We start from the raw sequence: 24,979 nt of genomic DNA, 5'->3' as shown, positions 1-24,979 counted from the left end.
AAGATTTCCCTAAGAAATGCTAATCATGTTCTTATTTATTACTCTTAAAAACATTAAACCAAATACTAATGTTGTTTCTCATCATCTCCCACAGTTCCCTCATACAGGCATAAAGAAGTGCCATTCCCATATTACATCGCTTTATTTCTGAGCCAATAATTATTATTTTGTTAATAACAAATTTTGTCAAAATACGGCACTCAACTCACCTAGGCAGGAAGACTGACTTTAAATATGCCAATCTAAATATATATTTATACAAGTCTAAGTGACACTTACTCGAATGCTGTAAATTATTGTATATCTTAAGTAAACATATCTTAAGTAAACATATTTATATGGCTTCTTTACAACAAATTTCTAATACTGTTGAAAAAAACCAAACCTGAACATGCAGGTATTTCTATATAAATAACATTAAGATTACGAAAACAGGAAGAGATAAGACTTAATAGAAGCCCACTGCGCTCATTTTTGTTTGCTCGTTTCATCAGAGCATGCACTGAAAGACAGAATATATCATCACCTCCATAGTTGGCTTTCTGGATTCTGTTAATTGATACAATGCAATAAACCCAACAACAATTCATAGCATTTTCTAACCAAAAAAGCTTTTTAGTCTATTTATAGTAACAGAAGAACTCTGGAGGTTGGCAAAACCTTTCATTGCACAGATAGTAGTACACCGTTGTCAGTGCAATGAGACAGAAACCACCGTTTCCCAAGTTGATCTCGTCACTGAGTTTTTGCTGTGTACTGAAGAGAAGCTGGATACATTACAGCCCCAAAAATGTGTTTGATATTTACCAATAACCAGAGAAGGGGTTAAATGGCAAATACGAAAGGTAAGTGGTTTTAAGTCAAACGGAACAGAGGACACGTGCTGTTGAGAATCATTACTACTGGTTTGATTGTTTTAGAGAGTTTAGTTTTCCTTTGCATTTTATTTACACTTTGCAGGCTTTTAATTAAAGGCAAGGGCTAGGATAAGAACCAAAATAGCCAATTCTGAATACTAGAATATACATAACAAAATGCAGATTTCAGTTATTTAGGATATATGCTTTCCAGTAAGTTATGTTTTCACAGAAAATAGATAAGCAGAAATAATTATCTCCCTAAAGCAATGACTTACAGTTCTCAATACCTATTTTTAAAATTAGATGATATTTTGTGCAAATTGCCTTAACACAGTATAGCTGACTGTTTGATACAAACTAATCAGTGTGGCTAATGACTGGTTTTAGAAACTCGGTACTTTGAAGAGAACACCTGTACTAAGCAGAAGAAAAATTTTAAAGACTTGCAAGCACACCTCCTTATAGGGACATCATCAAAATAAAGCTTACTTTTAATTTATTACTACAGCCTTCTCTGCAGTAGGAATGTAACATCATCTTTATTTCCAGGTGAAAGGCATTCCTCACTTAAAAGCTTATACGGAGGGTCCAGCATCAGGGGATGGGGAAAGCAGCCCTCACATTTCCATGCACGAACTGCCAGACCACCACTGCAGAACTTCACGCTCAAAGTTCGCAGTGAAAAATAAGCATTTATGGCTATGCCCGTTAATGGCATCATCTTTTTATCCAAGTACAAGTCACAAGGTTGCCATCTCGGTCCACCGAATAGCTTGTGTTGCCATGCGTGTCATCTGCCTACTGTGCAATGGCTGTCTGCACACTCAGGAGAGGTCCCAGCGATCCTCTCTACTGAATATACTAAATAACCACTTTTTGTCAAAGTATGTAGTGATTTCTATCTAGGTATTATTAAACATCCAGTATGTACTTTCACTGCAAGATAAGAAGAGCATTGGCAATGACAGAAATGCATGATCATTATGGGAAGATGATGGATAATAGATCAAGTTTTCCTTTTTGTATTTGGAATATTACATCTATTAGCTTGTCTAAAAGAAGTCCCTCTCATTTCTACCTCGACATATTCTGTGAAGCATAAAAACAGACAGTCACCTCTTTTGTGCAGATCATGTCCTGAACAGTCTATTTCAAAGCCTAACTTCGTTCAGATTTCTAATCTCAACAGCCATATTCAATTACAGAACAAATAAGCTAATGGCTTACAGAAGTGACATCTCACAAAAAGAGAGTTCAGGAAACGCATGCATTTCTTTTCAGTGCAAACAAATGATGCCCTGCTGGATTCTCCTCTTATTTGGACATGAGATGAAACAGTTCACAGTTCCAGTTGAAAATCTTTCTTTTTGGTAATAATAATAAGTAAAAAAAAAATAATCCCAAACAAAAAAAAAAGCCCACAGTAATAAACAATCACTTTTCAGAATAAAAAGTAAAGATTATTTGAGAGAAGTTCCCTTCACCCACAAATTTCCATCTTTTTTTTTTTTGTACAGCTTCATATCTGCTCTCCATTTGCACCATACTGTAAGAAAGTGGCAGGATACACCAGGCTTAAAGATCACCTCTGGCGCTGGACAGTCTACAGGAAAAGCCTTTCCTGTACCTCTGTGACATCCCTTTTCCTTCCTCCTCTGCAAGCGGTATAAATGCAGGGACATCTCTTTCTCAGGAGCTCCTACCTTCCACCAGTCCTTGCTGCCAAGGACTACCTCTTGTTTTAACCGACTCTGTGACACCGGTCTTGGGATGCAAGAGGCAAAAGCTGTTTTCCCTCTATTACCAACCACAGTGTTGAGAATCCATGCTAAGCCATGTTTAGAATTGCCATGTAAACTAGCAGGTCCAGTATTTAGCAATTTAGCTACACGTCAAGTAATTTCACAGAGAGTAATTCAACAGGTCTTGCATATCACTGCAAAATATTTCTTCAAATAAAAATGCAATGCAATAAACGGAAATAAAGCATTCGCTGCATCTCTGCCTTTACCAAATTAGCTTTATGCTTTTCTTGTCCTTTTATATCAAGATCAGTAAGAAAAATGGTAAAGGTAGTTTTTGGAAGAGACGGCATTAATATATCCATGTTCAATGAATAAGCACCACCATTCATTGCATTAAGAATCAATGCTATAAATACGCTATCCGTATCTTATGTTCCTGTCAGTCTGTACCCCCTTTATTTAATGCCATCTCAGGTCCACAGAAAGTTTGGCAATTCAGAGACTTAAAGAATATTTCTTTTCTGTTCCTTCACATACCATCAAGACCATTATGATGGCTGTAGTTTCTTTTTCCCAAAATACTTAGTGAAGAGTGACTGGAGGGTGCAAGCAGTCGTTTTGCACTTGGACTCTGAAGGCTTGGTGTTGACCTGATTACATTGCGTTTCACTGCAGGATGAATCTCTGTTTGAGACAAAAGAGAGAGAGAGAGATCGTACATACTTGGTTTCAAAAACAACTAAATAAAACCAGTCTATTCAACATAAATTTATATTTAAATTCCTAGTCAAAGGAAAGGAAGCTTCTTCAGCATGAGTGTGTTCGCAAGACCTTGAATAACAATTCAAACATGATTCTTCATACCTACAGTTCTTCCAAATATGAAAAATCTACTTCACTTTAGATTGCCTGAGTTCAATACTATGGTGTAGGTGCGTAAGGATTTCAGAGATTGAAGAGATAATACACATCAATCTGAAACAGGTCTGTGTTTACAGTTCTCTACTGTTTTGAGGTTTGTATTGGAGCTACACACCTACAGCTTTTTAAGTAAGCAAACAAAAACATTTTACTAAAGTTAAATCACCTCACTACCTCAAGCTACTCAATATTTTCTGTCACAATAACAAGTTTCGAGGGATTTTTCCAAACACAAGTCACCAGGTGCAAGAAGTCAGGCTGCCAGCTGCAGCAGGGCTCCAAAGCTAAAACTACCCTAAAACTGCAGAAGGAAAACAAAAATCGTTAAGACCACAGGGGGTTCGCCGGGTTCTGCTGGCCTACCGTACAGAGCCATCACGGGGGATCTCCAAACATCCCAGAGTATGTAAAGCGGTTGAGGGAGTGGGATTATTTAGGAGGAGGAGGAAGAAAGGTGGGTAAGACGCAGCGGTGTCTGGCCGGCAGACTTCAGGGTGGCAGCTGCTGCGTTTGCCAAAGGCTGATACAGTCATATGGAAATTTCTCGGTTATCTGCCAGATAAAAGTGGCGACAGGAAGCCTCCGTAAGAGCCTGCTCGTCCTTCACCAGAAATTTGCTGAACCAATTAACTTACTCCCAGCACACACCTGGGTTTACAAAGCCACCACCGCGTACGTCCTCGGGCAGGCCCAATTTGCGAGGGAGGCCAGGCGGGCCGAGGGCAGGTCCCTGGGTGTCCCTCCGGCACGGCCACGGAGCACCAGCTGCCGGCACGGCGCAGGCCGTGAGGCACTGCCAGCCCCCATTTCAGCCACCCCATCGCCCCACGGAGCAGGAGAGACCTCTGGGCTGACAACGTGAGGGCAGAGGGGCTGGGAGATGGATCAGGAGAGTCAGCTGTCCAAGGGGAGTAAGAAAAGAGGGAAAAAAACCCCAAAACATCTTGCATCTGAAGTGAAAATGCTCCTTTCTGCCTTTTTTTTTTAATTTTTTTTATTTTATTAGAATAAAGCGCAGAAGCTGGGAATATGCAAACTCTGAAAGTGAGGCCAGGTACTTAAGGCGGCGTCCCTCCGGCCTCTGCTGTTCACAGCCATTGTGCAGGAGAAACAGAAACCACCGCACTAGGCCAAAGTCCAACGCGATAGCAGATTTTTCCTCTTTCACAAATGCTGAGGAAATCCGATATCCGAGTGCTGGCCTGCCCGGCCTCACGCCCTCGCTCCCATGACAAGCCTTCACAGCCTTCAGTTTAGGAACAGAGTTTAGGAACACCAAGCTCCCAGCAGTTTTCATGGCACGGCCTGTTTTTCATGCTGTGGAGAACAAGCACCGATTTTGTGTTTTCACTAAACTGGGAACAGAGGCGTGCTTAATGTTACGAACACTACTGTGTGCTGTTATGAACAGTACTGTGTACTGTTTTGCTAAAGCAAAACTTTCAACTGAAACAGAAAGGTTTGCACTGGTTGCTGAAGATGACTGGAATTTAGATTCTAAAATACTCATTTGGCAATCGGTACCGATATTCTGAAGGGAATTATTAATTTTCAGGGCTAACGCCACTAAAATATTATCTTATTTGGCAATGAGTTCCAGCAGCATCCACAATAATCCCAGCAGCTGGATCAACACAGGAGAACTCGTAAACACCTTCTGTCTACAGCGCATAGGGATGTAATTTTACATATCCAGGACGAGCGAAGAATTGAAGAAGGAAGCATTTCCTTCCTTCCACTTCTTTTCAGTCTGCAGGTCACTAACCCTCCTAAAGGCTGTCCTTTATTTCTGCAGTAGATGAAGGCAGCAAGACCAAGCTCTCCTTTTAAGTTCTAGAAAGGAACTTAATTAAGCAGCCAGGACCACTTCCCAGTGGCTTGAGTCCTTCCTGTGGGTCTTTACATCATACACTCGCTCATCCTCTGCGTACAGACTTCCTTCAAGTATTTGCATGCTTTAGATCAGCAATTTCTAACTAGCTGCTTCATCCCCCCTGAGAGGGGTAATGAGGCTTTTCAGGGGTTTTGCCTGAATTACATTATCCTATCATATTATTGCATTATGGAATAATAGTAATTAGGGATCTTTTAATTCCTGCTGCTATTATCCTTGTTCTATTGCCTAGTGAGAATCTCCTAGCCACCCACACCTTCTGCTAATTCAGAGAACTAACTATAACACCCAAATAATCCAAATGATCCCATTAGCCACACAACAGAAAAAACAGTTGGCCAGATTCAGATTATATGACCATTTCTGAAATAAAAATAGAACAGGAATAAGAAACAATACTTGAACAATCTATTAGGAACCTTTATTGTAAGACCAGGTTGCAGCCTCAAACAAGTAATTAGCCATAACAACTCTAAAAACTTCTATTTCCACTAATGTCATTAGGGTGAAAAAATAAAAAAATAAAAATTCCAAAGCAAAGACTGAGTCGCTTAAATAAGGATGCTGGATTCCAGAGGTGCTTAAGTAGCTGTGCCTCTCTCATCTCATCTCCTCAACATGTATCCCAGCTGGAAACATTAGCCTGGTTTCCTCACAACTTGGAGGTAATATAGGACATTTAATTAGCCAGGGGTTCCCCTTAGGGGGGTTGTTTAGTAAGCACAGTGATTACTGAAGAGATTACAGGGGATTAGCCCCAGCTCTCTAGAGGACAGGGCCTACTTTTGATGCTTAACCTACCTCACCTGAGGAACTGCCAGCCAAGGAGCAGAACAGGGATAAAGGGAAGCGATGACCCAGGCCGAGCAGGGCACAGAAATCCTCTCTGTCTTACCGGGAGGGATGAAAACAGTCACGCCCTGAGACACACAGTTAACTGTATTCCAATACATGTCTGTGGGAATGGCACAGAAGGAATTTTAAAAAGAAAATAAGCTATGACATGATAGTTAATGCTAAATTTCATGAGAAGAGTAACGCAAGCATTACTTATTCACCGGAACACGCAAACAAACATCCCAAACAAAAAACCACCATAAGCTAAACTGAAAAAAACCAGATGAAGATAAACGGCAAACAAAAAACCATTTTCTGCCATCCTTACACAGCTAATTCAGATGCACGTCCATAACTACACTGCGTACACTTCATACCCCTCCAACACATCCTATTTACCTTCAGCTGTTGTGAGATACCTTCACTTCCCATACAGTCAAATGCTAAGCAGACTCTACAGATACCAGGTATATTTTAGCACTGTTAATCTTCTGCAAAACCTTCACCAAAGTACACATAATGCTGTCTGACACCGTTCATTCATTCACTCCCATTAAACCTACAGATTTATGCTCCCAGAGGTATCAAGACAACCCCTCACCAACTAAGTTAACGTGGCACTGAAAACATGCAGCACCTTCTGAGATGACACGCGCTGCCCAGTCTTCTTTTGACGACCCAAACGGGGTCAGCCATCTCCTGCCAGACTCCCCCCTCACAACCACAGCTCCACAAGGTCCACCCACGCAGTCCTCTCCTCCTTCACTCCAGTGACAATATACGTAACGCACACAGCTGGGATGCCTGTAGGGAAGTATCACTGGCTTTTTTCTTAAAATCCAGGGCAGGAAGAATCAAAATTCAGTGAGAGTGGGCATTACATTCCTCATTACCCAGCCTTATGAAGTTCAGATTTTGCTAAATTCAATATTCTGGCAGAACAATTATAACTGCATTAATGGCTGATTTCTATTTCAGTAAGCCAAGAGATGTTATTGTTTACTTTGTCCAAGTACAAAAAAACCTCCTGTTGATTGAAATTCTGAGAAAAGCATTTACGGTGAGTTCTACCCTCAGCTTTACATCTGTCGAACGGGATTAACACACTGCAGAATTATTCACTGCTGCTCTCATCAACGGATTGATTTCTGTATTCATTTGATGATTAATATAAAGCCTCTGGGGTATCTCATCTCTCATACGATTATGTAAATATTTAATAGCCAATGGTGGTTCCTTGCAAAGAGGTCTACTTTCATTTTTTAAATAAGGAATCACAATTACTAGAATTTCTCCTCTCCCTGTTATCTTACATGAGTACCTTGACCTCCTGGCGATGATCTCAGTACAGATTTCATTGCATCTTTTTTAAAGTTATGTCATCAAATGAAGAGACTGGTGTCTCATTGTGGCTGAAGTCTGCTCCTTTCAAGCACACGGGAATATTACAAGTGGATTCCAGGGACACAGTAGAGTAGCATTGGGCATACTGAGTATCTCATCTCCCCTTTGAGTGCTTATTTATTTAGACTAGGAGAATATTTTTCACACTCTAAATTACATCAAATTTCCCTCTGCCATTCTAAACCAGTATCAGAAGGCTTTCTGCCTACATCCTGCAAGTTCAATCATCCAGTTTTGCAACTGACAGCAGACCAGAATTTTTATTATTTTAATAACTTCATAGTTTTCCTTTTACTACAAGCATAAATCTCTCATTTTATGCACATGGGATTTTTAAGTATCAGTAAATACTGAATGTTCATTTGATTAACTTTTTCCTCCGGAGGCAGATACCCACCTAAATACCCAATGATACATGACAGTGGTTTTCTGGTGCTTTTGATCTTCAGAGGATTTCCAGCAACTTCACAATGTCGATCTGCATCTGAGAATTTTAAAGAATGAAACTCAGTTTAAATATTCTACCGTTACAAGTATAATTAGGATGCACCAACCAGTTTCTGACCTACATTTTTACCACAAATTTCATTTTAGCACATATTCTTCTTTTTTTTCCATCAATGCTAATAATGATAGATACATAAAGGCAGGCCATGTCATCATCCATGCAGGCAGTGTTATGATTTTTTTTTTTTTTTTTTTAAAGTTAATGTCAGTTCTAACACAAATCTGATTGCATTTTTTGTCTACAAAGTTTTTTTGGAGACAGTCAGCTAGGCAAATGAAACACAGATGAAAACATAAGTACAAAAATAAAGGCAGCGCTGGCTATTAAAAAGAATTTACATGGAATTCTTCATTGCTTTCTACAAGCTTGTCTGTCCCTAAATGAAGTAATACAGAGGTAAAAAAGATTTGAGGTTGGGACTACTGATTTGGCTTTACTGTAAACTTTTGAACAAAGTGGTCAATCATAACCAAGTATGACAGAGATCAAAGGTCTCAAAGATAGGAACTTCCTGCAAAGTAAATGAAAATAAGCAGTTCAGTCACTACCTTGCTTTTATGCTAAAACTATGAACTCACAACTTAAAAGGCACTGCGAATACACGTGCAGAGAATCTGTCTAAATGCCTCGAAGGTACAAGTGTTGCTATGAAGAGGTTCACGCTTGGACAGCGGAGTCAATCAACCTAAGGCAAACATTCACAAGACCGAAGGTTTCAGTAGTTTCAAGATTACAGTAGTCTCAAAGATGACTAGAACCAGGCTATATTTTTTTTTTTAAACTACTCCCAATGACTGGGCTATCTCTCTTCCAAAAGCATGTAAGTAATCCCCATACAGGGCTTCCAGTATCCCTAGAACACAGGTGTTCTGGTTTGTACAAAATTGTGTTCATATGTTGATTGCGTAGATCTAGAATTCCCTCCCTCACATGGAATTACTTTCCACATATATACACGTACACCTTTTTTTGTAGAGGTTTCACATATGCACATGAGATCTGCATTTTCTAACAAGCTTTACAAGAGACAGACATTATAAATAAATGATTGTAACTGTAATTCCACTTTGTCCTCACCTTGTTTTACCAAAATGTTCCATTTGTTTCATTCCCACACAAGATATGCAGTACACAGGCACATGATGAGGATAAGGCACTATATAGAACAATTTACATTTGAGAAAAAAACCAGAATTTACAATCCCTTTATGTATTCTATCTAGCTATGTGCAAAAAAACTTGTAGGTCATGAAACCGCAGCCATGACTGAAGTAAGTATTTCAGTACGTTCACAGATGTTTTCAATGGAGCAGACAATGCACAACTTAGTTCCGTATATTAAGGAAACTACTTGAAATTCTTATGTGTGCTAAGCATAAATGGTAGCTGCTATCTGGGAAGCCCAAAGGTTCCAGAGCTCTAATGCCGAGAACATGCAGTACTTCATTATTTTACCTTAATAACAAAATATCCAGTTCTCAGTGAAAAAAAATGCACTGAACCTGGTGCCTGGAATATTTTTAATATTCCACAACACTTGAAATAATTTAAGTGACAGGGTAGAACGATGTGGCTCCACTGTCTCCCTTAGTAAAATAAGCACAGACTACACAGCGAGTATTTTATAGTTACTTTGGGAATAGCAAAGCATCGCCTAAGAAGTAATTAGCAAGAAAATTTTCCATCTACATGTCTTCGCCGTAAAAAAAGACATTGAATCATGGCGAGATATTAATATGCTGACTGGGAATACAGACTACAAAGAGAGCACAATTTCCATGCCTGAGGCAAAGCACGTTCACCAAAGGTAGCGGGTGGTATTCCAAAGCACACCAGTCTGTTAAAACAGTTAAATGTGTTCAACAGCAGCAAACTTTAATCCACAATATGGTACTCCCATGAAAAATATAATGAAGTTTATGATCTTTATGTACTACATACAGAAAAACACAAAGTTAGATTGTGCATCACTTTCAAGTGTAAAACCATGGAATAAAATTTAGGTAGGAACTTGTCAAAAACAAAATTTAAAAAAAAGTCCTAAAATCAAATATGGGCTTCCACGTGAGCACTAAAAATCTTAGAAAGATCAGCGAAACAATGGAAACTATGAGAAATAAAAATGTATTTAAAAAAAAAAAAAGAATTGGAATACTACATTTGACAGTGTATTTTTTCAAGCATATCAAAAGCAGAAAGCATGCTAGTGCCTGTAGCAATAGGAGATAGTCAAGGTGTGATGAAAATATAGAAGAAACATAAAGGCATGACAGGAAAGCTGAATGAATTATTTGCAACCGTGTTCAATGCAGAACTCAAACAAGCTCACTTCTAAAATGCTTTTATGAGGAAAGTGTGAGAACTGTGTCACATCAAAGAGTCCATAGGAAATACTTCAAAACAAACTGGTTAATGAATAAAAAAGTTACCAGGACCAGGTGGAATTCATCCAAACAGAAACTGCTGAGCACGTACACTACTGGTGTTTAACTAATGCTTAGACTGGTTTTGGTGAAAGAGAACAAAAACAGGGCAAATGTGAGAACATTCTTCAGTAAGTAGGTCTGCAGACTGGCAAAAGGGTCGAACTATTAATAGAGGCATACGGTTAAATACGGACATCAAGGGAGCTAACAAAGACCTTGTAAATGGAAAACATGCTTAATGTGTTCACATTATTCAGCGGTGTGTCCTTGCAACAAGAAGGACGACCAGTCAGTAGGGCGAGGGAGGTAACCCTTCCCTTCCACTCAGCCCTTGTGAAACCACGTCCAGACCCCGTGCCGAGTTCTGGGATCCCCACTATAAATGAGATACGGACATATTGGAGAAAGTCTAGCTATTGGAGAGACTGGATTGGGGTACAGGATGTACACGGAGTGGCTGAGGGAACTGGGTCCGGTCAGCCTTGAAATGAGAAGGCCACGGGGAGACCTGATTGCCACCTGTAACTACCTAGCGACAGAACATAAGAGAAGACCAAGCCAGACCCTTCTTGGAGGTACGTAGGAATAGGACAACATACTACTGCTTCCTGTGGCAACGGACACAAACTGGGAGACTGGAAATTCTCATTGGATGTAAGGAAAAGATTATTTACTGTGAGGTTGATCAAACACTGGAAGAGGTGTTGAGAGAAGCCATGGAGTCTCCGTCCTTGGAGGTACACAAATCTCATCTGGACAAAAGGCCTTGAGCACTTGAGCTTTCTGCAGGGGTGGGATTAGAGACCTCCAGAGGTCCCTCCCTACCTACACGTGCTGTAAACCAGGGACTGCAAGTGTCACAGGTCTGCCAGGATCCTCTGAAGGAACTGTGACACGTACAGGTGCAGCTGATCTGGCATCCAACACGGCATTTCAATTAGCTTTTAACAAACTGTATCACCAAAGACCATGCTGTCCAGCTGTTACAGGGTAAGAGAGAAGTGTTTTTCACGGATCAGCACCTGATTAAAATTAATTGTCTCTGTAAAGCCCAAAGGATCTGTGCTATTCAACATACAGAAGATCAGGAAAAGAGGTGATCAGAGAGTTAAATCTTCCTGTATAATCAAAGCTAAAACCGATTGCAAAGTATATCAAACAGCATCAAGCAATAAATGTAAAATTAATTCTTAATGGGTAAAATGACTGTAACATACAAATATAATGATAGGTTCTACACCACCACCATGCAGAAGGGAATTCATGGAGTCAGCGTCAACAGCTTTCTAAAAATATCTGGATGATACTAAGAGTGGTCACTTAAAAAGAAATTAAAACCAGAATATTAGAAATTATGACGATATGAAAATAGAAAACATGTGATACCCTAAAATGATGGGAAACCTGTATCTTGAAGTGCGTGTAATTTGGGGCACCATAACCCTAAAGAGGATACAGTACAATTAGAAAAACTCTAGGGAACAACATTATGAACCACAGTGTGAAATGGATTCCTTATGAGGTTTTAAGCAGACTAAGTTCTTAACCTAGAAAAGTGATGACTCTTGCATTACACAGAGGTCAATGAAATCAGGAATACTCTGGAGAAGATGGTAGCGAGTTCTTTTAGATTTGAAAGGGTTTTTTAATTATTTCATTTTTTTTTAAAACTAGATTTGTAGGTCTCAAGCTTAGAGAAACTCTCATTGGGGAGTTATTTCTCTTTGACATTCCATCATGTCTCTATCAAAATTCAGATTATCTAATAAATGTACTGTGCTCTATGTATTCCCTGAATTGTATTCTTCTTAGAAACTTTGGGAAAAAACAGTGTGTTCTTTTAATTATTTTACTGGCTACAAAAAATTGGCACAAATGGTATTCAAAGATAACAGTAGAGAAAATATTTTCATCCTAGATGCAGCCAAAAGATCTTCCGTAGCTATCAAAATCAGGGATGTAAAACATTGTGAACCAATACCCATGAACGTTACTCACTTCAGATGAATTGGTAGTTTTATGTCAGTTAAATACAGGCTGTATGCTTACAAAGAGAAATCAGTAACATTTTGCATATTCCCCTTAATTTTCACTTGTCTTTATCAAAACAGATTGTAACAAGCAAGTGCTGTGTACCAAACTTGTTATTAAATCTGCAGATTTAAAGGTATGTTAAGTTTTGATCATGAACAGTATACCCATTTCCAGATAACTATATATATATTACACAGATACTATACTACCATCCACTGAAAACATTTTGACAATCATGTCTACATAGACGGAGTGTAGCTACCCAAATTTAAATTACTATAATTAATACATACAGTTATATTGATAAAACTACATCTGAATAAGAAAAAAAACAACCAACCAATCTCAAAAATCTTCCTGTGCTGAAGTAATAATGCTCACAGATGCATGGCTCACTGCCACGCATACGTCAACATGCTTGTAAGCTGGAAACAGATCCAACCTTGTAAGTGACTGGAGAAGAATGCCCACTTTGGTTTCCTCTAATTAAGAGACTTTCCATAGACAGGATGGTCTTGCTTAACTTTCTAAAAAACATGCAATACATTCAAAACTAAAAAGAAAGTATTTTGCCTAATTTAGGGCATGGGAACTTCCTCTTACTGAAACAGTTCACCAATTCTAATTATTCCTGAAAAATCCATCAGACAAGTTCATTGTTGACAACTACAGCCAGTCTATTATCTTCAGGCAGAACAAAGTTTGAGACTTCCATGATGGGTTGTGCTCCTAGCAGGAGATGCCATACCTTCTCAAACTCCTTCTGACCATCCCTAGATTAAACTGGGATGTAAACGCATCATCTCCACTACCTCCTGCTGCCATCTGAGCAGGGGTCATGCTATATGGCTCACTAATGAGAAAAAAATCTAATTCTCTGCGCTAACTGAAGGAATAAAGAACATAGAATAGGACACTGTTTTCTGCCAGTGGATGTAATGGGCCAAGGGAAATTATGTGGGTGCAATTACAATAATTAAAAAAATGCTCTGTCTGAGATCTGCTTACACCTAGAAGATCATTGGTCCTGAGATTAGCATTCTCAGAGGCTTCCATGCCCCTCCAAGACCGAAGAACGATCTGCAGGTGAGTTCAGGTGGAATGCAAAAAATCAATTTACTTCATGAGCAAGCTCTGACAGGCTTGTTCAGACCTTCCTTCTCAGCACTGGGAATTATTTTCATTTGCAACCTGGCACTTCAACAAATAAAACTAGGAAGACATAAAACCCGGTATGCTGCTGGGGTAAGTGCCCCACCATCCTTCTGTCTTTAGATTTTATGGTTTCTGAGCGTTGGTATGGTGCCTACTGCAACATAGCTGTGTTTTCAAGCTTCAAGCAGTAGACTGGCACACACAAAGAGTCAGGTGGGTCCGAGAAAGCAGCTAAGCAGTCATTATGCTCACTTTTCAGCACACCAACATGGAAAACAAATTCCAAACCAAATTCCATCTCATGCTGTATCACATCGTAGACAACCTGCCACTCTGGCCAGCTTGTTATCTAAGCGTGATTGGTAACTTCTCTAACACCAACACAGATATTCATTCAATATTGTAATTATTCAGTGATATTCAACATATCAAAACTTTACCGTTAATGAAATATCTCACTTAAAAATTACGGAATTTAAAAATTACTTGCATCAAGCTATCCGTAGAAAAGGATTCAAGGCATTCAGGAAGAAAGAGCCTATTTAGTTATAACATTAGAAACTACAGAGTGCGCTGAACACATGTCACCAGATATAAGTCTAGGAACAAAACTAGAAAACAATTTTTTTATTTACTTACTTGCTAGACTTTACTACAGTAAGACTACGACAATGACAATGCAGGTAAGAGCATTGTACAATTCCATGAAGATACTGTCAGAAACAGGATAGGTGCGTGTGTGTGTATATGTGTATGTATGTACACAGAGAAACATGAGATAAATTAATTAAATGAGGTATAATACGTTTTCCACTATTATAAAATAATTTGAATGTTGTGTTCAAAAAGCATTGACAAATGTGACTTTTTTTTCTAAAAAAAAAAAAAAAATCTATGTTAGATCTAATTAGGAAGCATGATCATCCAAAAGGATGGAATTGCAAGGTCCAAATTTCGCTTTAAGTAAAAAGAATAATGAAAGACAGAGACTACAGGGGAAAAAAAAAAAATCTTTCTGCTCTTGATGTTAATCTGATGTGGCACTTCTTTGTTCAAAGGAACAAAGAGGAAGCACTCACAGCACTGCCAGTCTGATACAAGAATGACTATTTCCTGCTGAAAAGCTCAGCTTTTCACTCCTTTGTTTTAAAGTTGAACTGTGTATGTAACACTTTTCTGGTATGATGATTTAACAGTTGGATGAAACATTTTTTTTTCTTCTATTTTTTTTTCTTCCCTAAACAAAAGCTTCATCTTCTTTCAAATTGAGTTACTGCGGTGAGTGAGAAGAAATAGGGGTAAGGATAAAAAGAGTCAACTGAATTTCTAAAATTAACTTCCCTCCACGATTCAGCAGAAATCAGTGCCAATTACATAAATTAAAAGGTACAATGCTTTCCCCTCAGAAAAGAGCTGTGATTTTGTATTAAGGATTAAAAATATAATCCTAGTCCAGTTTTAGACACACTTCTTCCATGAAAGTACAATCCATTTTATTCACACAGTGGACATGTGGTTTCTTTAAATCTGAAAGCTGCTCCTGACTTGCATAGCTTTGAAAGAAGAAAGAAAATGTCCAACAGAACAACTAAATAAATAAGACAAGGGCAATGAACAGAAATAGTTACCAAGTTCTGGATGACTGCAGAAGTAGGTGAAGAGTTTGCATGTGAAGAATGGCTGGTATTAATAGAATTACTCTAAACCAGATTTTAAGCCTCTGTGGAGTAAATTTCTTACAAATAACACTGATATCATCAGCATCCCAGTTAAATATGCTGGAATGATATTTAGCCTTAATGCAGTAAACACGGTTATAAAACCAACATCTAATACTCTAAAAAGGTGTCTTCAATTCTAATACAATTGACACCCACGGCACATCTTGGAACACCAAGTGCCTGCTCTGAGAACCTCCTCTATGGAAGACTGGGAAATGCAACCAAACAGCTTGAGTGGTAAAACAATGTGCTCAGCGCAGATTCAAAACCCGCTGGACTACTCAGTGACTTTGCAGCAAAGCTTACGCACGTATGCATACAAAGAGTCTTACTGTTGCTATCTACAACAACACATAAACCTTTTGTCGTACTACTAGTGAATTTACCGGTTCTTTATATTCTGGCTTTAAAAAGAACAAGCGTAATACAGAATTTTATTTAAAACTAAAATTTCGAACTGGAACAGCCAAAAAAATAAATGATGCAACTATGACGAAATAATAAACATGGCTATCACCACCATATGATAATAATAAACAGTAACAAAAGGCTGTGTTACAGGCCGGTTTTAAATTCTTATGCATCCTCAGCTCCTTATTGCTCAACCAATCCCACTGAGAAAAAGCAAAACATGTACAGATCTATATTTTCTGCTCAGCGAAAGAATAAAAGAACAATATAAAAGCTAACTTCTTTCATGCTGCCTAGCAGGAAGCGTGTTTTTTATGTCACAGCACTGATTTCCCCTCCCTGCCCCCAATTTTTTTTTTTTAATTACAATTTTTTTAAGTGAATGAGGTAATAGTTCTCCCCTTTTAATTCACTGAAACGTTCCCCCAGCCTGAAATCTGTCAAGGCAGCCAGATTTATCCAATGTGTTGGTGATATGCTGGACAAATGAAAAAATGAAAAGCAAAAGCGTATAGACAAGAAATGTTTATTGAAAAAGAAAATAAAATTAAAAGACAAAAATGGGTGGGAAGCACAGCACACAGAACTAAGAATTAAAAAAACATCTTACATTCTGCCTTAATGGCAGCACAGTTAATAGGGACAAAGGGACGTCTTGCTGCCTGCCGCAGCCGGAGGGTATTTTTGCAGACCTGACGGGCCAGTTTTGTCCAACACGTTGTGTGAAGAAAGAAAGCTTGACGTGTTTTCACCGCTGACTTTGGACTTCCAGTGTTACGAACTGGAGTTCCCTGTGTGGCCTGCCGGGACATATGAGTTCTAACATGGGACTCCTACAAAAATAAAACAAAACAAAGATCATAATGCATATATGTGAATTACAGCACTCAAAACACCCACAATTTGGATAAATCCACAAGGTTAATCAAATAATATGGATAAATACTACGGACAAAAAAAAATGGGGCTTATGCAAGAAGCTGTGTAACACAGTAGAGAGCTCTATTGTGAGTGGGTATATAAATGCCATTCTATATGAAATATCGTATAGTCATATCAACATTTTATAGATTAACACACCATTTGATTGACAAGATGACATTTGTACACCAAAACTGCATGAAGTGGATGTTTGTTTATCTAAGACTTGGTCATACAAAGACAGGGCAGGACTTGCACACTGTTCAGTTCTACTTAAGCCAGGAAAAGGACTAATAAATTATGTTTTGTAACACTGAAGTTGAACACGTACATAAAAACCCATTCCATGAAATATTCAAATCACAGCAGTCTTGTGAAAGCACCACACTTCATTTTAGGGAATTTTAGCTACGCAATCCTACCTCTGTAGGTTGGCTGGAAGACAGTTTATCTTCATCTGTCTGTGTGGGCATTTTCAGGCCACCATATTTTTTCCAATAAATCCAGCACGATGCGCACAATCTACACTGCATATTAGGAGGACCCCAAGAATACCACTGGTGAGACTGTGGAGCTAAGGAGGAAAAACCAGCACAGCTAAAGTGGTGTATGCTACATTCAATATAACAAAGACAAATGCTCAATAGATGGCACTCCTTCAGAGCATGATATAGATAAGTATTTAATACATTTCACATGGAGAAAAGAAGAACTTGGATTTTTAGTGTCTTTTTTGAAAAAGCACCCTAAAAGTCAACTCCAAATAGAAATTTCAAAGTACTTCCCTACTTAATTTCAAAGGGACTTTGTATTGCAAAGATGAGATTTTCTTCCAGGGCAATAAAAAACAACAAACCCCAAACCAACCAACCAACAAACCCCCCCCCAAACCCTATATACCCTCCACTATTTCTGATCTTACCCCAGAAGACGGGCTTAAGTTGCTTGTTACTTATTAGAATTGCTAAAGATCTGGGTTTTTTGCCCAAGTCATGTAAAGTGAGTACTTAAAAGTCAAGAGCCATACAAGAAAAGGACAAGCACTTCTCCTACTGACCTTGGAGATGCGCAGTACCTTTATCTTGTGCATGTGGAGACTCAGCGGGAAACACTAATTTAACCGTTTTTTTCTTTTCTTTATGTAATCTTTCACAAGAAAACTGTTCTTTAAAAAATGTGATTTAAAACCCAACAAACTGTATAACTGGAATTTTCTATATACAGAATATGATTTTATTTTAACTGGTGTTAAGGCACAGGGAGCCATAGCAATGATAAGTAAAGAACTCTCATTTGGTAGGCCTTCTCAATTCTTTCCAGTTCTGGATTTTATTACGTCTTCTCTCATATAACTTATGTTGAAAGCTGCTATTTCAAGAAGTCTACCAGGGACCACCAGAAACACATAAAACACTAGGAAAAAACCCCACCACCATCCCCCAACAACAACAGAAGGGAGGGTGGGGGACAATAACTCAAAAAACCCTGCGACCTTACAGGAGAATCAAAAATAAATTTGAATCTAGTATTCTGAAGGTAAAGGAGAAACATATCAGTGCCATTATATTATACTACTTTATCTTTCTGTACTTTCTGAATTATTAAAAAGAAACCATCAAGTGGATTTGAATATTGACATTCAGTCAACGTGTTGAAGCCTGCTCTTACTTCTGCCACACAATTCATTTATCCTCTACTTATAGCATGCAAACAAAAGTACATACATTTCTTTTTTAAAAAAGCGCATATTAAGATCAAATAATAATATTACTATTTATTTTAAAAAAATGTACTTACTATAGCAACTTTCACAAGCCCGACCTATTATTGAAGCCTGTGCCTGATATGAGGCTCCCATCGCTCCATTGACTGCAGCAGGTTTCCCATTGTTGCCGGATATTTGATTGGGATTTGGTTTATTGCTTTGAATTAAAAAAAAAAAAAAAAATTAAAAAAAATTACTAACCAGTTAATCAACATGAAAACAAACAACATATTTCTGGAATTCTGGTGTGTGGTGACAACATCTGTAAAAACTGCTGTAAACAAGACTCATTTTTATACTCCTCTAGTATTTTCAACACTGCAAGAGACCTGCCATGTGAAGAACTGCTTTGATTCTCAAATTTACAGATCTTTGTAAAATGCTTTCACATGGTCTAAGCTACTTGGCAAGCTAGTAAAAGAACGAGTCTCAGGGTCAAGCATTAACATAAGCCTGACATAGCGCAGAATTTAAGGGGACTCCAGTCAATGGATGAAGCTTTACAAGGTGAGGCTGGGCTCTGGGTGAAGTATAACAAGTAACAGTAGTACCGCTGACTATAATACCACAAGGCTGTCCACCCTAGAAGAGGGCCTGCTGCCTCCTATCTCAAGCAGAAGTACACACCTTTCCAGCAACTTCAGTAAATGTGATGTCCCATAACCCTGGCAAAGCTCACCCGTACATCAGGCTGTTCTGCCTGGGTTGAGTCCTGAACTCCTTTTACTCCGAGAAGGCTGAAGAATTATTCTTGGATTATTTTTTTTTTTATATTACTGTGATGATTATTTTATCTACTAATACTTCAGTTAAGTGGGACTTTAAGGTCAGTTAATTCATAAAGAATTAATGTACTTCTCACTAGCTTAAGTACAGCATCTCCAAAGCTCCAACTCTGTGGGTGTTAATCACCCCTTTGACGAGCTATACTCTCAATACAATGCAAGGCTGGATACGCTGATTCCGGAGATGATGATTCTTTAAGTAGCGTAAAATATATCCAAGATCAATTAAAATGACTAACTGAAGAAACCTTTGCTGTATCAAATTTCTACTCCAAATGCCAGCGAGTCTGTCTCCTGCCTTCTCCTTTTTCACTATACCCAGTGAGAGACACTTTTACACTTTCCAGATACTCTTTATCAAATACCTTGGGCTCAAGGTACAAGTGAAGGGATCAAGAGACAACTAAGTCTCCCATGTTACAATCTGTTGCTTAGTTACCTTCCAGAGAAGCCATGAATTGAAAGGGACTTCCTGGTATTGAGGATAGGACTTGCTTTTAAAGGAAATACCTTATGATCAAATTCAAAAAGGTATCTGGCTCTGAGAATCAATTCTACTCAGATTTCAAATACAATAAATCAGTCTTGAAACAGAGCGTTAGCAATCCATTTGCCCACGAGTGACCCAGATTGCACAGTTATCAAAGACTTGACAAGTCCCACCACACTCTTACCATTGACTATGGATTCTGTCTTGATATGGGGGCAAAAGACAGACAGTAAGAGAGACAAAAACCACAAAAATCCTACACTTCAAAACAGGTTTTGTCATCTAATACAATTACTCCCTACAGTGAATATATTGGCAGAAGTCGTGAATTGTCCACATGGACCAAGGAAATGAAATTGAAAGACATTATGTAAAGACTGAGCATCTTACAGTTTTCCTAAAGCAGCCACTTCCCTGAGAGGGTTAGGGAACACTCATACTAGAGTTTTTAGCTTTTTTAAAAAAGACACCATTTATTAGCTCATCAATTAGGTTATTAAGCTCAACATGAGCCGCCGGGGTGCACTTGCATCCCAGAAGGACAACTGTATCCTGGGCTGCATCAAAAGAAGGGTGGCCAGCAGGTCGAAGGAGGTGATTCTGCCCCTCTACTCTGCTCTGGTGAGACCCCACCTGGAGTACCACATCCAGCTCTGGAGCCTCCAATATAAGAAGGACATGGACCTGTTGGAGTGGGTCCAGAGGAGGGCCACAAAGATGATTAGAGGGCTGGAGCACCTCTCCTGTGAAGACAGGCTGAGAGAGTTGGGGTTGTTCAGCCTGGAGAAGAGAAAGCTCCAGGGAGACCTTATAGCAGCCTTCCAGTATCTGAAGGGGGCCTACAGGAGAGATGGGGAGGGACCCTTTATCAGGGAGTGTAGCGATAGGATGGGGGCGTAATGGTTTTAAACTGAAAGAGGGGAGATTTAAATTAGATATTAGGAAGGAATTACTGCAAGGGCGGCAAGACACTGGAACAGGTTGCCCAGGGAAGCTGTGGATGCCCCATCCCTGGAAGTGTTCAAGGCCAGGCTGGATGGGGCTTTGAGCAGCCTGGTCTAGTGGGAGGTGTCCCTGCCCATGGCAGGGGGGTTGGAACTAGGTGGTCTTTAAGGTCCCTTCCGAATCTAACCATTCTATGATTAGAGACCTGAGCTTCAAAACCCACAACATTTCTTAAGAGATGAGATTAAAAGGCTGAATTTATGTCTGCTGTTTGTATTATTAAATCTGTTTAAGAGAGAAAAGTCTGTATGAAATATGCAAATGAATCTCTATTGTATGCAATTTATACAAGTCATCAAAAAGACAACAGTGGATTTTCAAAGTATTTCATTTGGTATTCTAGTCTTCTGTTATACAAACACTCATAACACTCATAAATTCCGATATATGTAAACTGAATATACCCACAGAAAGCTTAAAAGAATGTCATCTGTAATCCTTTCTTTTCTCATAATCTTGAGGAAATTATGAATACGAAAGAGACAGATTATATCTTGTTTCTGTAAACTACGCGTTAACAAAAGCAGATATAGCATCGAGTTTAAATCTAGAAAAACAGATTAAAACCCCCTCAGAAGAAAACAGATTTCATTAATAAGACTTGTTCAAAGATAAAAGATTTTGGGCTGTGTGCTACCTTCAATTTACAGCCAGAACATCTCTTGTCCCTAGCTGAAGAACAGACTGTATCAGCAAGATTAAAACTGTAATGGGAATGTATCTGATTATATTTTATGTAACTACGTTAACAACTGCTTCTATTTTGAAATATTGCATTTACACAAATAGAAAGTGTTGTTTTACAGAGATTCAGAATCGATTGTTCTGGAAAACGTGCTTTTTAAACGATAAGGCCCTTCTTGCACGTGAACAGTCCAGGCAGCACTCGATTACTTTTTGTAAAACTTCTCACCATTGCAGAACAGGGATTTTGCAGGTCAAAGACAATGCGCTCAGTTAAGTACAAAGGTTTCACTTATGACAAGAGTTTGTGGCATTTTCTGATTATAACTCTGTATATTCCATTTGTATATAACAAATATTTAGAAAGCAACTATTAAAGAGATGACTACGAAAATATCATGCATGTCACTGCATGTTACTGTTTCAATTTTACCTGTACGGTATTCAAAACAATGACTTCGTTATACTCACTAGGTGGGGATGTATACTTGTTTCAATTTACTTTCTGCTTCAGCCGCTTTCAGACGTTTCTGGTTGAAAAATTAACACATTAAAATATTTTATTATATTCAAATACGAGATTTCATAAAACTGCACACAATCCATCTTTAAATTATTTCTATTTTGTGATTCCACAAGAGCCTCCAAAACAAGCATAGAAATCTACAAGATGAAAACCATGAAAAACAAGTTCTCTATTTGTATTATTAGTTTGCAATTATAGTATACTGTCCTCCCCAGTAAAACTCATAGGCCTCGCATAAGGCAACGAAACTGTAAAAACAACAATTACAATTTACATAAATTACAGATACATAAACACGTACGACATTGTGGCTAACCCCCATTGCACAGTAGGTAGAAAATAAATGAATGAAATTGCACACGATGAGTTCCTCATCAGTCATGCAACTCAGTGCGTCTTGTGTGCTCTGTCAAGCCTGAGGCTAGTATTTTATAAGTGGTACATGGAAGGGGAACAGTGAAGTCCACTGGCTGTTAGAAATAACTAAACACCTACTGCCATTAAGTGCCACTCAAACTGTAGCTCAGGAACACAGCAGTAGCAGACAGCTACACTACTATCAAGATAGTCTGGGAATTTACTAAATTCTTTCTCCATACTCGCAACAAACTCAAAATGTGTTGCACTCAAGGTAGTAATACTAACTTCCAAAATGTTGAGAAGTTTTAGTTATTGTCATATATTATACAAGTAACTAAGGCAATTTTTTTCAGCAATGGCACAAGAAATAGAGTTCAGATGTCTACTGGAATGTTCGTCTGTACATAAAAGATGAAGGTAAAAAGAGTATTTCCCTGCTCTTCCTGTACACAAGACATTACTTCTGTTTACTTGGAGTAAAAAAAAAAAAAAAAAAATCACAGAGGAGGAAAAAAAAAGGGGGGGATATTGATATCTAGCAATACCAGACTAACACTACCTCCCTTTCTTTATCAGGTGTTTAAAACTCAGTCATCCATTTCTCCTACAACAGCCAATTCTCTTCTCTGCTATACTCCTATTTTCTGATATCCAATCTTTGCAAGGTTCACAATCCAGGAAGATATTTCCCACCTTGAGAAAAGTATCATCAAAAGACTCTGCCCTGAGACTCTCTTGCCTAAGCCACAAGGCGAGATACAGGGTTAATCAGCTTTACTGGTGGATGAGCCTGAGTAAGCCTCCTCACGTAAGCCACTGCTCTTTTCCACTTCAGAAAGTTGCCTCTGCGCCATCCATCACCATAACTCTCACCTATAAAAATTGCATTTTTGAGGAGCAATCTACGACAAAGAGAGTCCTAAGCAGTCCATGCTACCACGAATTAATTCCTATGCAATATGAGAGCTCTTTTCCATTTAAAAAAAGTAACAAAACCCATCTTGGAAATAACAGTTTTTTGCTGTTCACAGGTGGCTAGCTGTGTTCGGAGCTACAGCAGTGGCTTCCATTGGCGCATCTGGTGCAGTTGCAGTCTCTTCCCAGCACCAGGCTTGGCAACGCTGCACGACCTTCAACAGGCCCACAGCAGAAATGCAAACACGGTATGCCCTGCCTGCTTAAGTCAGTTTTTACATAAGCAAGGAGAAAGAACAGCAGCAGCACGCTCCAAGTGTTGTAAACTGATAGTTTTTAATCCGAGAACATTTCACAGCCCCAGCAGAAGAGTTCACTACGGTGAACTCTTTCCGCTTAACAGCTTCAGGCTACAGGCTTTCCTTAACTGTCTGTTTTTCCTTTTCATATTATAGCCAACAATATAGAGTTTGTTTTCAAACTAAAAAAGCACGGGAGACTGCAGGTCAGTAGGTAACATGTATTCCACACAGGTTCATAACAAACAGGTCCCATTCTACAAAAAGAATGAATAAATCTCACTGCACGCCTAGCAAGATCATCGGAGCAAAAGAGAGAAATGCAATAAAGGGGGAAAAAATGAGGAAAGTAGCCTTAAGGACCATCAAAATGTAAAGGCATTTGTCGGAAGCTGTATTAAGCCTTGATGGCAGTGTCAGTGAGAAGTGACTGTACACATTAATTAAATTTTAGCATACTTTTAATACTGGCATGGGGGTTGTAAGGAATGCAATTTTAGCAATTGCTTTCCTCCTTTATTTACTGAAGTGAATGATATACTGCCTTCTACAAAATAATGACACAATGCTATTTCAGTATAAGCTATATTTTTATGCACTAAAACTATGGTTACCATTGCTCTCTAAAAGCAACAGAAAATGTCACAGCTTGAATTCACACTGACCTATCAACTTTTAAGCACTGAAACAGAAGAAAGGATGCAGAAACAAAACTATCAATAAATAGTCACAACTTCCGAGACGAAACCTCTGCCTCTTGAAATTGAGAGGATGAAAACAGGTAAACTATATAGGCTAGAAGTTGAAATTGAAAACGTGCAGACAAGTAACAAAGCACCACTTTGTAACAGAAAGGGTAGTAAACCGCTGGAGCAATGTAACAAAGAGAGATGATGCTTCTCCTGAAAAGAAAATTTAATTCTGATCTTAAACAGTTAACCATTTCAAACAAGTCTTACAGACTGCATTATAGGGGAGGTCAAGCTACACTAAACCAGCTTTTTTCCTGGGCTCTATTACTTTAAAGCAACTACCCTTGAAACCGAATGTTATTTCTTTTTAAGAACTTTTGTTATGAATATCAATTGACAAATATCCCAAAAAATGACCACCTCCCTATGTTAGTACCGTTTTCAAAAGAGGAAATAAATAAATGAGAAGGAAATGTAATATATCACTGTAGTACAGTAACTTCGTTATCCTTACATATGTTCTCCCTTTTTTCTGTTGCGAAGTCTCAGTAAAAGTCTTTTTGCATTGAATCGAGTTTTTAATGAGAACATTTCATACAGTGGAATGAGCCACCTGGCCTT

At 38.6% G+C, this 24,979-nt stretch overlaps 1 protein-coding gene across 5 annotated transcripts in view; it reads right to left on the bottom strand.

Annotated features, from left to right (window-relative positions):
• The window catches only part of MTA3 (metastasis associated 1 family member 3), a 142,889-nt gene that overhangs the window by 38,971 nt on the left and 78,939 nt on the right, over window positions 1-24,979 (bottom strand). For all 5 annotated transcript variants that reach the window (XM_063328577.1, XM_063328575.1, XM_063328576.1 and 2 more), the window contains exons 11-16: window positions 22,038-22,096; window positions 18,635-18,759; window positions 17,260-17,411; window positions 16,527-16,749; window positions 8,059-8,145; window positions 3,143-3,289 (exon numbers count right to left, since the gene is read on the bottom strand). In XM_063328577.1, coding sequence (XP_063184647.1) covers window positions 3,143-3,289; window positions 8,059-8,145; window positions 16,527-16,749; window positions 17,260-17,411; window positions 18,635-18,759; window positions 22,038-22,096 — 793 coding nt within the window. The remainder of the gene's footprint in view (window positions 1-3,142; window positions 3,290-8,058; window positions 8,146-16,526; window positions 16,750-17,259; window positions 17,412-18,634; window positions 18,760-22,037; window positions 22,097-24,979) is intronic.

Source organism: Chroicocephalus ridibundus, chromosome 3, assembly GCF_963924245.1.
Source record: "Chroicocephalus ridibundus chromosome 3, bChrRid1.1, whole genome shotgun sequence".
Classification (NCBI taxonomy): domain Eukaryota; kingdom Metazoa; phylum Chordata; class Aves; order Charadriiformes; family Laridae; genus Chroicocephalus; species Chroicocephalus ridibundus.
This window is presented reverse-complemented; position numbering and strand designations above follow the sequence as displayed.